Genomic DNA, 16991 nt, shown 5'->3' on the forward strand with positions numbered 1-16991 from the left:
ACAAAAGCAACACCTAAAAGAAAGCTTCCAAAATATACTGTGTCTGAATAAGAAGAGCCTTCTCCAAAAGTTTTTCACTTCTTATCTAAAAGTGCCACGTCTGTGGGATGCCACCATACAGTAAACACGCAGCCATTTAGAGGCACAACTTTAAATTTAGTAGCATCACAAGCCACTTTCCCTGATTCTTCACTCGAGTCCCAACACATGAAGGAAGGAATGAAGGAAACCAGATAGTGAGAGAGAATTCACCTTTGTGCAGACAAAGAAGTAAAAGCACTGTTGAAACTCTCTGTACCGGAAGAGGTTCAGTTTGAGATATTTCACTTTGCTGTCAACAGAATACTTCAATGATCTAAATTGGAAATGCACCTTCGCAGTGCATTTTAAGACTAATCTGCAACTCTGCTGCCATACCCGCAGAAACAAACTGAACAAATTCAGTGCGGCATGGAATCTTTCTGTGTAAAGCATTTCTTTAAACCTCAGTGAACAAAAGTTAACGTCAAAATGGATTGTGTATTTCCTATTTTTGTGCTCTCTTCTCGTTTTTAGCATGTCCACTATTACAATTTTATTTGTCATGGAGATCAGGGGCCAAAAGAGACACTAGCAGCATCATTAACAAGTGAGCTGTAGCCTGGGATTACCTCCATGGCCCACATCTCTCCATCACATGGAAATTCCTGAAGGCAGATGCAGCTGGATGGAGGCATATTTACAGTAAGTGCATGACTGTGAGCCCCACCGAGGGGTCCTGTGTGTGTGTGGGGGGGGGGTGCAAGGGCGATGGTCACATACTCACAGACACACATATATATACACATGTCTGTCAGCAGCTCAGCATGAGCTGATACATGTATGTGAGAAAGTGCTACACCTCTGTATGTTATACTGTGTGTGTGTGTACGTTTGCGTTTGCGTGTGTGTGTGTGTGTGTGTGTGTGTGTATGTGTGACAGCACTCCTGAAGGGGGGCTGCGGCGTTTCTGCCTGAGTGCGACTGTCAGTGGGCATCACTCAGCCCGGCAGTGTGGCAGGATGCGAGGATCATTAGTGGAGACGGAGGGAGCGAGAGAGGGAGCAGAATGGAGGAGAGTAAAGGAGAAAAGGGGAGAGAGGGGCAGTGACTGTGTGAGTCGGGCAGCGCGTCTTAATATCCGTCTTGAGAGCATTACACACACGGCAGTGCACTTTCCTCTCAGTCACGCTATCGCCCCACCGCAAAGACCCCGCAATGCACAGCCCCCCTCTCCTCTGTCATTCTCTCCCCCTCTGTCACTCTCCCTCCCCTCATCCATCTTAGCCCTTTTCACCCTGCATCTCTGATTGACCCTCTCTGTCCCTCCCCACATCTCTGAAGTCGTGCCCTCACTTAAGCACGGTGCGTTGCAGCTTTTCATTTCCCCGGCTCCAGATTTATCCATCCTGCTTCCCCCTCTTCACTAGCATCTTTCCATTTCAGCCCATTGCTCCCATTTTCACCCACTCCGCATCGCGCAGCCGATCTTCTCCTTGCACTAAGCATCATTGCTACTTGACCTGTTCTTAACCGCAGCAAGGTGAAACAATGTTCTACACATGTGAGACATAAGCTCTTTTCACTTCTGCCTTCATTCCTCACTGCATCCGCGGCACCTCATCCCCCTGCAGTTGTGCATGTCGGGCTTTCGCTGTTTCAAGCCTCAGCATATTCATTTGTACATTTACCCATCAATCCAGCCATTCCTCAGACACTTTGCATCAGTATACTTCAAGTCTGCATTCATGTGTATTTCTCCACCATCCACCCCTCCCTTCATCCTCCCCTACACTCACTCACTCTCTTTAGTCAGAGCGATCCCTCTGATCTCCCTCTATCCCTCCAGGTCTGTGACCTGTGCTGCGATGTCCTGTGCTGAACACCAGAATCAACATGCCTGACATTTAAACAAACAGAGCGGCTTCTACAAAGCTAGCCGTGTTAGCACAAGTGCTAAATCTCCCTTCGTTTGCTTAGTCTGGGGGTTCCCAGGTTCACGGATCCATTTGTTTGTTTTACCGTTTTAGTATTTATCACACAGATATTGTCCCAGTGAAACATTTGTGAGCTTGGTGTTGGCACCTGCTGTCAGTATGGTTTAGCATTATGGCCGTGCTGATGACATCAATGCAGTGGCATCATGAGGTGAAGGAATGCAGTTTGTGTGGCCCGATGCCAGCTCTGTTGAGAGATTGGTGGATTTCAGGTGGTATGGAGTCAGATATGGATCTGGTATGCAAGCATTTGCACAAGACAAAGGTGCAACAGCGGACAGTGTAACAACGCCACTGAGGTCTGAGTCTTTTGAATATGATTTGTGGAATATCTGTCCCATATTGGACAGAAACCAGAATTGTGTTGCAGAAGTCCAAAAAGAAAATGCTCCTATTAAAGTAATTTTAAATTCATGACGCTGGTCTCCTGGAAAGAAATTTCAGTGAAAATCTCAAAATGAGAATAAGACCCTGTTTACAACACGTATGATCTGAATACAAGTGGACAGCTGAGACACATCACAAGTGTTCAAATTTCATTGCAGACCAGATGCATTCAATGCAAAAGATAGGTGGCCAGATTTGAACATCTGGCTCGCATGGGGTTACTAAGATTGGTACGGACCAATACATGTAGGAAGCAGCAGGACCAGAAAGAGAGAGAGTGAGTGTTTCTTAAAAAGTTAAGTTAGACACTAATTAGAGAATGAAAGTGCTTTAATAAGAACCCATATATAAGTTGCGTCAATCTGTGACAGTGGATCAGTTTGTGCGTGTGTGTGTGTGTGTGTGTGTGTGTGTGTGTGTGTGTGTGTGTGTGTGTGTGTGTGTGTGTGTGTGTGTGTGTGTGTGTGTGTGTGTGTGTGTGTGTAGTGCTCTACTTCCCCTCCCCTGCAGGCATGTTGTGCATGCCAACCGTTATTAGCTTTAATGTAAAAAAATAAAAAAAATTATAAACGTGGTTTGACTACAAAGCAGACTGAAGAAGCGATGTATGACATTATTTCACATACAAGGCCGAAAGCCAGGGCGGGTTCATGGACACCGCAGATCCCGGCTGTAAAGGATGTTTGAAAGCTACACAGGCAAACAGAGCCAACACGTCCAACTTGGCAAAGAAGCTCGGCCACAGACGTGCCAACACAGAGAGAGAACATGATACCTGACATAATTACCCTGTGCCCACAAATAGTAAGAAGTCGAACAAGGGTGAGTTATTTTGTGACAAGCACACATTGTTCACAAGGGCGACGATAACTGCTTTTACTTGTAACGTTTCGTCTTTCAAGCTAACTCAAATGCTAATTGGCATGCAAACGTTCACCCTGGTAACTTTAACCCAACCATAACTCGAAAGCTGCTAAAAATCAGGTATTCACAAGCGTGCAGCTCGACAACGCCACCTATAAATAAATAATTCATACTCAATCAGGGCAGGTAATGGCAATTATGCTATTTAAATTACCTCTATAACCAAAAATGTGACATATTAGAGAGCCAACGTCCACTGAGAAGGTTTAATGAGTCTGGTGAGGTGATATCTGGAAACCATATAAACGTACAAGGGACATAAGTTTACAATCAAGCCGCATAGATTATTTTACAGACTCATAGATATCAGTTCCCTTATTGGGCCATGAATTGTTCCCTGGGAAAATGTCTCTTCCAATGGTAAAGATCCCTGGATCCGCACCAAATTGTAATGGGTTCATCCCCAACCTATACCACATCCTTCCACCAGGTTTCGGGGAAATCTTTGTGTAATCTTCTTTACAAACAAACCTACAAACAAATGGACAGAGGTGAAAACTATAATCCTTAGCCAAACATTTATCAATTAATTAAAGAAAACACTGAACTGTAAATTCACTTCAATTGCATTATTAATGTATTAAAATAATGAAACACAGGCACTTCATGGTGATGTTAGCTTAAACCTGGTATAAATAGTCTGAAGTAGATTAAAGTAAACACAAATGATTAAATACACCTCTGTGGCTCTCCTGAATACATTTTGTACTTTCAGATACTTTGGTCTTGAGATGTTTGCGATGAGCTTTTGTTTCAATGTTCTCTTCATTTCATTGATTATACAATTAATGTAATGTAATTATTGATCATCATACCGGATCTTAAAATCCCAACTACATATATTTTCCCCGTTATTAAACGTCCATTCATCCTGTCTTTTCCGTTCTCTCATAGCAAGGAAACCTCAAAGCCTACATATCATTTACCACATATACCTACATCAATATGTTTAATGCTCACACACACACACACAGACACACACACACCTCAAGAAGGAAAGTCAGTGTTTAGCTCTGCATCGCTTTCTTTCTCACTTGTTCAAATTCCATTGTATGAATTACTACCTTTTTACCTAATCACCATTCCAGACACTCTCAGGCCTGGAAATGTACAAAGACAGCTCCACACACACAGACTCACACACATACAGACACACACACACACAGCCTTGACTACAGCAGCATCCCCTCAGCTGCCCCTCTCGCACCTCCTTGCCACACAGCCAGATCTCTTCCCGGCCAGTCTTTGGGAATGAATCACTTGTAAAGATTTGAGAAGACTCTGCTAAGCTGATTGCTGAAGGGGAGGGGGACAAATTACCATCGCACAACTGCATAAAAACCTTCTTGGGTCATGATTTGCCTTATGTAATAGGTTGTGTGTAAGTGTATGTGTGCGTGTTCCCGAAATACCCCCCCGCAGCCCCTACCCCACGCCACTTACCCATTTTGCACTAATTGAGGGATCTTTTTTCGGAAGCCGTTATTGCGCACATTTAATTATTTATTTTGACGGGAAGCAATCTGGTGGCTAGTGAAGAGGCCGCGCGTGTGTGTGTGTGTGTGTGTGTGTAGCAGTGAGAGAGTAATAGAGAGGGGGAGACGGTGCAAGACTGGGTCAGTGCAGCTTTTTGGGTAAATGTGTGTGAACGTGTGAGGCCAGGGCTACTGTAAGCCAACTGTGTCTGTGGGGCTTTGCATGTATGAAGAGTTTGAGAAAATTTACCCTGTGTGTTTGTACGTGTGCATGTGTCTTGCATCTCGGAGTGCACGGCTCTCTGAGTGCAACGGGAGTGCACTAATGGACGCACACTTGAGCTGAAGTGTGCAGAGTGTAGCTGAAGTGCAGCCAAGTCTGGCTTCCAGTCCTGCTTGGAAGCCCTATAATCTACTCTCTTCTATTCTAGCTCTATTTTCTCGCCCCCTCCATTTCCCTGGCTCTCCCCTACTTGTCTTTCTATCTCTGTCTCTCTATCAATTCAACATTTTCATCCCCTCCTCGGTGGCTGAGACGGCCGCCCCCCGTCTCCCCACTGTCTCCCTATTAAATCTCTTTATCCTGGTTCTGAGAATGAAGACGCGTGGATCGCCGGTGTCGCTGGCTCGCCGCGGACTTTCCTTTTCTTCTCGGCTCCCTCTTCTCCCCTCCTCACCCCTCCCTCCCACTTCCCTGCTGTGCGGTGAGGAGAATGAAATAAGGGAAGACGACATGTAACCACCAGTAGTCTTGACCTTTATCAAGCTCCGGCGCCTGAGGCAGGGTGAATGAGACATTAAGAAAATGACTGAGCATTATTAACCCCTACTTACTTACACACACACACATTTACACACACTGTCTGCTCTGAACAATTGGCCCTGGTGCCTTTTTTTCCCCTCTGCGTGCACTTCTGACAGTAAAGGATAAGCTAAAGCCAAACGATCATACTGGGAATAACACTTCTGCATTCTGCATCACATCACTTTAAAAAGATAAGAATGGCAAGACCGGCCCGGCCTGCCAGCTCACATTGTTTAACTGTGATTGATCCCCTGTCGAGCTCCAGCTTCCCAGCGAATGCAAAAACCTGAAAGCTGGACCTGAGAGGACCAGAGGTTAACCCTCACTACTGCAGTCCCAGCCTAGCTGTACTTCTAATAATAGATAATTTCCCTCTCTCTCTCTTCTTCTCAGCCTTTCTCTTTATTTTTGTTGCCGGTGTGTGCACGACTGGATGTGCATGTGTGGCCATCCTTCTACTCCAGTCAATCAATGAGCAGAGACAATTCCCCGAGTGACATTTACGGAGAAGAAAGAGAGCCATTTATCACTTTAGTTTTGGGATAATAAAAGAATGACTGAATGAGCCTGTGTGCGTGCGTGTGTGTGTGCGTGTGTGTGTGTGTGTGTGTGTGTGTGTGTGTGTGTGTGTGTGTGTGTGTGTGTGTGTGTGTGTGTGTGTGTGTGTGTGTGTGTGTGTGTGTGTGTGTGTGTGTGTGTGTATGAGGGAGAGAGCAGGCGCGAGAGAGAGCTAAAGATGAAAAGGGGATTTCAAAAGCACATGAAAGAAGCAGGAGAAATGAGCGAGGGAAGAGGGAAATGAGTGATAAAAAGGCTACTTTGTGGGGAGGACTGTGAGTGTGAAATAGAACAAGTGAGGAGAGAAGAGAAGGCTGTGAGTGACTGACAGTGAAAAAGAGAGCACGAGAAAAGCATGGGAGGGAAGAGAAAAAAAAAAACAGGCCTCGGGTATGGAAAGAAAAAAGGCAGAGACAGGGGAGAGGGGATTGAAAAAAGGCTCTGAGCACAGAGAGAGAACGGGGGAGAACGAAGGGGAAGAGAGGAGGATGAAGTGAAAAAAAGGGTCCATGAGAAAAAGAGAAAGGGAGAGGAGACAGTCGGAGACAGAGCGAGGCAGACGTGCTGGGTTCATTCAGGGCTACGAGCAGACTTGGAGTTCAGACCTCACACGGTCAGCATACTAAACACCGGACCCAGTGTCCTGACCTAGATTCATGCAAGTGACATACAAATCCAATCGGGGGGGGGTGGACGATTTCCAACCCCCCCCCCCATCCCGCTGCCTCGCCACACATCCCTCAGCCCTCAACCCCAGCTGGTCCTCGCAGTCACCCCATAACCCGACAGCCCTCGCCTCAATCCCGTTACCGCCCCGCGCATATGCTGGCTCCCACACAGATTTGCTCACACATGGCTTGTTTTACACACACAAATGCACAGGCCCGGGCACGACCACAAATGCGAAGGGATTTCTCTCCAAGGTCGGCTCCGTCTATTTCGGCTCAGGTGAGTCGACATTACACCTCAGCGGGGGGGGGGGGGGGGGGGGGGGACTCCGGGTTCCTGATCAGCCATTACCCGACGTGACCTCTGCAGCTACATCCATCAGCCACGGGCGCGTGGGTCAGCCACATATCCAGCCGCCATTAGCATAACAAGCATCTTTATGGAAGATAACTCTTGCCGCTACTCCTCGCCACTCCCTTTCCCCTTTTCTCCCCTGTCCACCTGCTCCGATTAGTCAACGTTAAGTACATTTCCCTTTGTGAGGCGGCTCCCTCCATCACTCGCCGGGACCGTCGAGCTCAGATAAACTGATCTACGACCCTTGTATACGCTTTTATTTCCCCTCCCACAATCCCTTGGCTCATGACAGGGGCTTCTGATGGACAGGTGGAGAGGAGCGAGAAAGCTGGGGCACGTGGCTGCCAGGAAGGGATGGTCCAGAGATGGAGCGTTGAGAAATACAGCGTTTAGCTTGGCATGCATCATCGCTTTCTCAGGGACAGGACATGGCAATATGCGTGGCACATGGCCATCAATCGCTTGCATACATGCAGGAAGAGATATCCGACGAGGAGAAAAATTGCATTAGGTAAAATGGGCGCCGTGATCTGTGGGGAGCCGGTTTCGTGGCCCGGGGAGAAATACCGCTCGGAGCGTACTTCATCTTATATATCGGGAAGAGGAAGGAGCATCCACGTTGTTTATCTAAAGCCCCCCATCTAGTTACAATGGCTTGATTTGAAATATTCATATACATGTATGACAAGATCATGGCCATTATGCTGCTCTCTCAGCGGGGCCTCACTGAATGGACTGAATGGAAACCCATCAGTCAGTGTAAATTATGAGGACATGATACATTACATAAGCCTATAGATGGGCTTGAAGATGAGTATTATGGTAGCTGGATATCAATCAGGGTAACGCACACTCAACGGTGTCATCAGTATGATAACATGCTATAGGCTATTTCAAGGATAAACCCGCCATTATAATATTTCACAGAGCATATAACAAAAGGAAAACACATTAGGCTTTGTGTTGTGTGCATCATAAAGCATCATGGGTTGGGTTTTAGATGGATCTGTGAGTATACAAATGGTACCTCAACCATGAAGTGTAAATCATGCAGCCTACAAGGGCTGCAGCTTGTGATTGTTTCCTTTATCAAGAGTTATTTCTACCAAAAATAAATCTTTGAACAGACACATGAGGACAATTTGACATAACGTGACCATCTCTGAGCACGTAAACAGTGAAAGGAAGCTTCATTTTCGTGCTGATAAATGGCTAAAATTATTAATTATCAAAACCGTTGATGATGGATTTTCTGCTGATCAAACACGATGATAAAACAACCTAACGTTCAGCTCCACAGCCGAGCCGATCAACCTGCAGCTCACGTCTTTGTTGGCCAGCGAAACGAAAACATTCTACAGCAACGCCCCCAAGAAGTGCACGGCCTGTATCTAATCAGAAGTATATGAGGCACATCTTTAAGTACAAATAAAAAATAGTATGTGCATTGTACGGCTATTAAAGTGCGCACAGATACGGAGTCCGGGAGCCCGAGGCCGTGTTGGTGGTGGGGAAGGCGGAGGGGGTGAGCACTGGAGACGGAGCAGAACAGAGTGGAGCAGAGCGGGGCCCTGTGGTGGCAGAGAAAGAGACAGAAAGAGTCGACCCAGCGTGACTACCGCCTGCCTGAGTGGAGCAGCCTGCCTGCAATTAAGGTGGAATCAGGGAGAAATCTGCGCTGCCTTGATAATGAGCCTCGTCTGAATTATTAACGAGAGCTGTTCCCCCGGGACCCGGGCTCCCACTGAGCCCATCAACCCCCCCAACACATCCACATCCCCACACACACACACACACACACTCACACAGGGAAAGAGGGGAGCGAAATCCACTCAGAAAAATGCACAGCATAATCACACATTATGCACATTGACAAAGATGGGCAACAAGCATGCCACTGCACATGGAGCCTGACATTTTCAGCACCATGAGGGCCAACGCATTTCATTCACATGCTGAAGTGGTGACTATCCAGAGCCATTACAAACATATGCAGTGACACATTTCTCCACGACAAAATAACTCCAATCACCGCTGTCGGATTGAGACTGACAGACTATTCTCTTCGGCATAGCACATAGACTGAATTCGATAAAGTATCTCACGAAGCCTCCATTCATCCGCCAAGCGAGTGCAGTGATACAGGGTGTTTTGCTCACCACATTACATTGGGAAAAAGTAAACCGAGGTATTTTGTTTCGGAGCCAGTTATTATATGATGAGTCATTTATTGCATATTAGTTATTTTGGAAAGCATTTATTGTCACGGGTGAAAAATGCCTTAATCAAAAACTGTTTTCTGGGAATAATATTACTGTTAACTCAGCTGACAAAGATTTGTGAGCCCTTACTCTATTTTTGTTCAGCAAACCCTCAAAACTAGAGCATAAGCAGCGAGTACAGAGTTTTTATTAGCAGGTTTTTAAGTCACAGGGATACAATAGAAAGTGCTGAGGGGTAAGTGAGCAGGAAGATAGGGAATTTAATCTCACTTTATTGAAATGTGGGAATGAACTACAATGGCATTAAGAGCCCCGAACAGAAGAATACTTCTCTGTCGCCTCTTCCATAAAATGTCCGAGGCCCTCGCCACCTCCCGTCGGATCTCCATGACACCAAACTAACACAGCCTCAGAGAGAAACACACACCACATTCTGTCCCTGCAGCTGTGAGCGGTTTTGCCAAAAAATCCGCGGGTGCTCACCAAACACCGCCACGCCTTCCGTGTGAGCCAATCGCAGAGCGGCAGACAGGTTTCAAAACAAATCAGACAGCAAAACAAGCACCGCAGAAAAGTCGCTTCCGCTTCTCGGTCGGCCCCCTCCGCTCTCCAAAAAAAAAAAAAAAACGTTCACCCCACCCAAGAACAGAGTGTTCCTCCATGGGTGGTTCATGGAGGCGCAAGTGTGTAATGTTTTTCGTGCAAATGTTTGTGAGCCTGAGTCAGAGGGAATAGTGGAAACCATCACCCTAAATAGTGCAATGGGAAAAGAATGACTATTTATCTATGCTTCACTATGCTTTTTCGGTTTAGAGGGAAAATTAACTAGGAAGAGCATTTCATATTCTAGGAAATGCCACCCAATGGTTGTTAGAAAAGAAATAAGAAAGATAATGCAGAACCAAGGGTAATGGGCTTGGTGAGAAATGCTTCAACAGCTGAAGTTCAGCTGAGAAGAACATCCAAATTAGTTCAACCCCGTCGAATTGGGAACTTGACGGTCTCATCCCCTTCTATTCTGCTCCAAAAGGCCCAATAGCTGAGGACAGTCGAGCTGGGGGGGGGGACAGCATTGTTATCTCTGAGATAACGTACGATGTGAGATTTCTCTTAGATAAGAGGAAGCACACTGCTGAAGAAAGTCGAGATCACCGGCTGGAGACTGCTAAAGCTCAAACACCTGACGCCACAGCTCCCACGAGAAAGACTCTTCACCTCAATTGGCCCTTGTGCAGCAAGAAAAAAAAACACTAAGAATGTATAGAATGTCTGATGGACAAAAGATGGGCGGAGAGATAAGGGGAGTTAGCATGGCTGTCTGCTCCGTACGGTGATAAGAGAGAGTGAAGTAATACCAAAGACAAAATTATATTGTTTTTCATTTTGCCTTCTCCTGATTGCTGTCTCCCATATTTGAATGCGTGCCCATGCTTCGGTAATTTGCATGTCCATTAATCATTTTCAGTGAGAAATGAAGTGTCATGGCTGCCTGAAGGCTGCAGGCGGGAAGGCGGTGAGAACAGGCTTCTTGGCATCAGATACCCAGCTCAACCTGAATATACTGCCTGAACCCAACCTGGCTCTGGCTGCAGAAGCCAAGGGGAGATGTAAGGTGCTCATAATCCTACACCATAAATCTGTCCAGCATGCATCATATGCTCTCATTTTGCGCGAGTGTGTATGCGTGTGTGTATATCTGTCGCACTCTCGTATTACTCTGCTCCCCTGAGCCAAGACGAAGGATAAAATATGAATCAGCTGAAGTCTAGGACAGTTTCCAGTCTCTCCAGACTCACCCACCATCATCGGGTGACACGAGCATCCATCCCTGTGCACATATGCACAAAACAGACGCATGCACACGCGGCAGACACACTCCGGAAGTTTCAAGTCTTTTCACTTCATGCTAAGCTCCTGACAAACACACTCTTCGTTGCACATTTGACATTCATATCCCTCATATTTGCCAAGTGCCTCTCCACTGCAGCTGCCGGAGCCCGTAGTGACAGGATTATGAGACTCTTTCTCTTTCCCATCAATCAATTAGACAAAGTGATACGATCCAGCCCTGTTTACAAATACATGTGTTATGTGCCTCTACCGAAGATAAGACTATACACATGTAAATACACCTTTCTTTGTATTCTCTGCGTTTCCTCACACGCCGCTCATGTTTTCTTTCCCATTTCTTTGTCTTGCTTTTAGTTCCCGGTTCCAGGTTTCTCGGACTTCTGCCATTGACTGAAAGCCCCGTGACCTCTTGCCCGGCTGGCCCCGCAAAGGCCTCTACCTAAAGGCACTTTATAAGTAACAGTCTAGTGGCTTTGGATTAAACTGTCTGAGTGATTGCCTGGCACCCTTGGCGCCCCGCTGTGCGATGCCCTGGCATCCGACAGGGCCCAAGTGCCGGAGAAAGCCCTGCAGTGTAAATATATACAGGGATAAACTACATGTTGTATGTAACGTATTGTCGAGGCGGACGAATTCCACAGAAATAGACTGTACCTGTAATTGCACCTTTAATTTCAATTTTAACATATTTACTGCCCCAAGAGTGTGGATTCTTATTATGATTTTTTATATCCCATAACGTCCCATTCTGACATCCACAATAACGCAAACCCCCTCCCCCTCCAAAAGGCATAACAACGGCATTATCTAACCCCCTTGAAGTTTATGAACTTCGAGGCGCCTGCAGGGCAATCCAGACACCCAGTTCCTTTTAAAGACCACCATTAGCGGCATTATGAAGTCAAGAGCAAGGCTACACACCATTCTCCGCAGTGACATGCTGTCAGACCAATCAGCAGGGCCAAACACACATGCCTATAGAAGAAGACAGCCCCTCCCCCTGTAGTAGCCCCCACAAAGGCACATACAACGCTACCAATCCCTGACGTGTTTTGTTGCAAGTGACATGTGCTTCTCCCGCGCACAAGTGCGGAATGTTCACACACACACGCACAACCGTGGATCAACCTAGCAACAGGGCACTGGAAAATAAAGGCCAATTTAGTGTCTGCTAATCTTCACTGCACTTTGGCTAGCACCCCAGTGGAAAGTGTAACAGGGTTCTTCTCAAGTGCAAAAGTCGACGTAACCTTCCTCCAGTAAGGAGCTGATTAGGAAGCCGTGACCTCACAATACCGTAGCCTTCCTAGAATCCAGAAGCCATTAGGTATTTATAGGAGCTTAATGGTACTGTCTCGATGCACTGGCTGTCTAGCACCCATCATCGAGCCGGTATCACATCCATTCCACGGCGGCGAGATTTACAATGCACAGTCTGCTTTTGATGATTATATTCCTACAACAACCATGTATGATCCAGGTTCAATAAGCTGTCTCCAGAGGTTCCTTTTTGCTTTTAGTTGGTCATCCCCCGCCTACAAACATCCCCCCCCCGCTTCCAAAAAAAACCCCAGAGCCTCCCACATGAACTGTCAAGCTATACCACTTAATTTCATTTTATTTCATCAGCAGCTTACGAACAATTCTTTTATCTCCCCCCCCCCCCCCCCCTCCCTTCCCCTGTCATGACAGAATAAAGCAGACTGTTTCACATCAAATGCTTTTGTGCGTGCGTGATTTTCCAGATTGAAAATGCAGTGGATGATACAAGCAACTTTTTTCATACTCACAACTGCTGTCAAATATAATTGCCTGATATGACTGTGGGTTTACACGTGTGAGAGTGCACCTGCGTTGTGTGCAAGTGGAGGCGGGAGGTTGCTGGGTTAAGACTCAGGGCTCACGATGGCCACTCGGGACATGTGGCCTCACGATGACCTTTAGAAGCTGATTTACCATGCGATCCTACTCTTCAGCTCTCGTCAAATTAGATAATTCAGTCCAGAAATGTCTATTGAGGGACAGACATTTCTGTTTATGCTCTGCAAAAATGTGCCATAGTGAGCAAAAATCAAGATTTATGGACCTTCTGTATCTCTCCTACCAAAACAAATATTCTACACAGCTTGATTATGAATTCAAAGAGCAGCAAGGATTTTTGAATTTGAAGAGTCAAGTTCACTTAAAAAACTGAAAACTACCTGGGTAGGCAGCTGCAGCAGAAATCAAGGTTTTGTGTACATGCCTGTAGATGTGCTGCTTAGGGTCAATATTTCAATCAGCTTGTTTTCCTGCAGCTTAGCTGCACATGTGACGTTTAAGTGTATGTTTACATTACCACTCTGTCTCTGACCAAAACCAGGTCAGCCCTGTTACTGACATTATGGCTGCCTGCTTTAAACGACTTACCTAATCCCCCGTCATTACCTGGAATGGGGCCCCACGTCTCGCCTGTGGCCTTAAATAGCCCAGGACCTCAGATTGCCACTGTCAAACCCCCTAATTTGCAGTTTCATAAATAGGAGACTGGGACTTTGGCACTAAAGATAAAGAGGCCCTGCGGTTGAAGCCTCTGTGGTGGAAGCGCAGGGCTAATGAAACAAAGTCTACCTGGAGACACACCTTAGCAACGCTCACTTTAATGGGACAGGCTTTAGGCGTCAGTCAGGTGCTTGTGATTAAATCTGGGGCCAACAGGGGAGACTTTAGGTGGTGACAGAGTTTACATTGTGCAACAACAACACACAAGTTTCTACAAAGGACTAATTCCTCTAAAGCGACAAAAATATCAATGCACGTCTTTACTTTGGGCTGTGATCTTTTGTGATGATGAGTGACCAACCTAGATCGTTCTATCCAGGAACAGATATAAATCAACACCTTCATCTCAATAATTCTTCTTTTAAATATTTAACGTTAATTTAGCAAAAAGTATTAACGCTCACTTAAAGAAGCAAGTGAAGTCCTCTCTCTAAATCCTGTTTCGTCGATACTGCAAGCCCCTAATATGAAACTATAAGCAGTTTATAGATTTTCCTAACCGACAAGGAGCTGTTGTTATACAGATCTACCTTCTTTACCTTCGCATGCATACAACTCTATTTTCAGAAGCAAACTTAACATGTAGTCTCAAAGTGTCAGCAGAGGTGAACTATGAGGACAAGCAGTGCTGCCCGGCTGATCCCCCTGCCCCTGCTCCCTGTCCTCAGATGGCCGTAATGACTGCCTCTATAGGAGCAGAGGCTGATAACACGGGCAGATGTCCAGGAGGTTACTCTCGGCTCTCAGCCAGACGGGCAGTGGTGGTGGACTGTGGTCAGTTATGAAACAGCCGCTCTGAATATTTACATTGTGGACAGCTGACCTGTGATCTACCAACAAGTGTCCCTCTGTTGATTCATAGATGCTTTCACTGATAAGTAGAGGAAGATGTGGTGTATGAGGATTATGCATGAAGTAGTTTGCTCTGTTTATCCGCAGCAGAGGGATCATAGAGCACTGTGGTCCAGGTCCTGATGAAGAGGTTTCATGCACTGTACAGACCCTGCACACCACGACCTGCTCTCTGAAGCTGGGATCAGCGAAGCCTTGTTACGCACACACTGCAAGCGACTCCACTCCAGTCTATTACATTGTGCCATCTCTGATCTATTAGAAATGACTGACGGCAGTAATGAACTAAGACAAGATTACGCGTGTCCCCATTCGTGCGTAACCGACACGGAATCCCACGGTAGCATGTGGAGGAGGTGAAATAATCATAAGGGACAGAGTGCATAAGAATAATGGTTTATCGTGGGCTGATATCGGTGTGGATACTTTTGATTAACATGTCAAAGCTCCACCACGCTGGCCAGTGTGTTTTCACTCCTTACCTTCCAGCCAGCTGAGCTATTACTGTCGCCCTTATCCTTGAAATAGGGCACATAACGGACCATCCAGTCGTATATCTGTGACAGCGTGAGTCTCTTATCCTGGGTGCTCTCGATGGCGCGGGTAATGAGATCCGCGTAGGACTGGTTCCCCCACGCGTTCCGCCGCGAGGACTTGGCTTTGCGCAGCGATCCGGTCACATCGAGCGCCGCGCCGGCCAGGCATGGGTGCGTCGCGCCCGTGGGTGCCGGGGCGCCGGCTGTGTGCTTCAGCTCTCCCGGTGCGCCGCCCACGAGCCCCGCTCTGCACGCCGGCACGTCCTCCGGTTCCAGTTTGATGCTGGCCAGCGGGAGACCCCCGCTGACCTCGTGTCCGCCGGGGAAATCCTCCGGGCACGGCAGCGGCCAGGTGCAGGAGCGAGGCCGGCTTTGCGGCTCGAAATCCGAATCAACCTGATGAGCGTCCAGCTCGTTGTCCTCCATCATCAACATTTACCCTTCAGTTGAAATGGGTATAATTCAAATGAGAAAGCAAGGGAGGGGAAACACCTCCACGGTTCCGTATTTTCCCCCACTGTCCTTAATATCACTTCACGGTGAAATTCGCGTTGTGACACGGCTTTTCAGCTTCTACAGTCCGGATCAATAAGAGGCAATTCAACAGAGTAGAAGGATCATGATGGAGACACGAAAAAGAAAATCACAGCTCGGCGTGGAGAGATAAGAGAAGTAATAAAAGTAATAACAATTTTTCGTCCATTTTTCATCTGGAGGAGAAATGGTCAAATGGTGAATAAAATGCTTCTTATTGAGCCGTCCACACCACCTCAGCGCATTGGTGGTGGTGGTGGGGGCTCCTCAATCCAGTTGCAGCAACAGATGATATTTCAGATAAGGAGCAGATTTGCGTCGATAAATCCTCCAGAAGAAGAAAAAAAACAGGAATAATGGAGAGAAGGGGTAAAAGAAAGAATAACCAAATCAGCGGGGCTGTGTAGAGAGCAGCCACTGAGGCGATAATGCGTTATTACCGTGAATTATTAAATCTTCCAGTGTGCACGGATTAAGCTGGCAGCGGCACATTCAAGTCCATTCAGCCTGAACAGCACCCAACTGTCTGCAATTACAACGAAGAGGCGTGCGCATGTGACGAATCGATAAATTCCCAGTCTGAGAAAAAATATATAAAAGGATGAGGAGGATGAAATCAAAAATAAAAACAATAGTCCGGCAATCAAATCTGGTATCCACTTGTCAGGATGACAGGAATAAAAAATGGCTTTTTCATCACACCTCCTCCCGCTCCCCTCTGTCCTTCTCTCACTCTCTCAGATCCCACACATGTTCTCATTTGCTTACAACTCGCTCCGTCGATGTGAACTGAGGATGACGCGCCGGCGCTGTAGTGGAGATGCTGCCAATTGGAGTGCGCTCACGAAATCAATACTCCGAACGTGATTACAGCGAAATCCCGAACTCTCTCCTCCTCCTCCTCCTCCTTCTCTCTCTCCTCCTCCCTGTCCTCCTCTCCCTCTCTCTGCCACCTCAAGGAGCAGTAACTCTCAACACCCCCCCCCCCCCCCCCCCCAAAAAAAACCTTAATCACAGCTAATAATGACCTTTTCTGACGGTGCGTCACGCGGGTGCTTTGTGCGCCACGCAGCCTCAACGTGCAGCGGTGATAATACAAGCGAGACAACGTGAAGTAGGAATTCCTACACAATCTCGGATTTGTTTTTAAATGCAGCGTCTGGTGTGAACTGCCTTTGTGCTTAACAAATTGTCCCGCGCCCCGTACGTGTGTGTGTATGTGTTTGTGTGTCCAAAGATGCCCTCCTGGGAGAACCCACGCGGCG

At 46.8% G+C, this 16991-nt stretch overlaps 1 protein-coding gene across 1 annotated transcript in view; it reads right to left on the reverse strand.

The window, feature by feature from the left end:
- LOC133965580 (forkhead box protein O3-like) overlaps positions 1-16556 on the reverse strand; it is a 31256-nt gene extending 14700 nt beyond the window's left edge. The window contains exon 1 of the mRNA XM_062400205.1: positions 15139-16556. Coding sequence (XP_062256189.1) covers positions 15139-15627 — 489 coding nt within the window. The 5' untranslated portion in view covers positions 15628-16556. The remainder of the gene's footprint in view (positions 1-15138) is intronic.
- Positions 16557-16991: the final 435 nt, after the last annotated feature.

The sequence above is a fragment of the Platichthys flesus genome, chromosome 11 (assembly GCF_949316205.1).
Source record: "Platichthys flesus chromosome 11, fPlaFle2.1, whole genome shotgun sequence".
In the NCBI taxonomy this organism is placed as follows: domain Eukaryota; kingdom Metazoa; phylum Chordata; class Actinopteri; order Pleuronectiformes; family Pleuronectidae; genus Platichthys; species Platichthys flesus.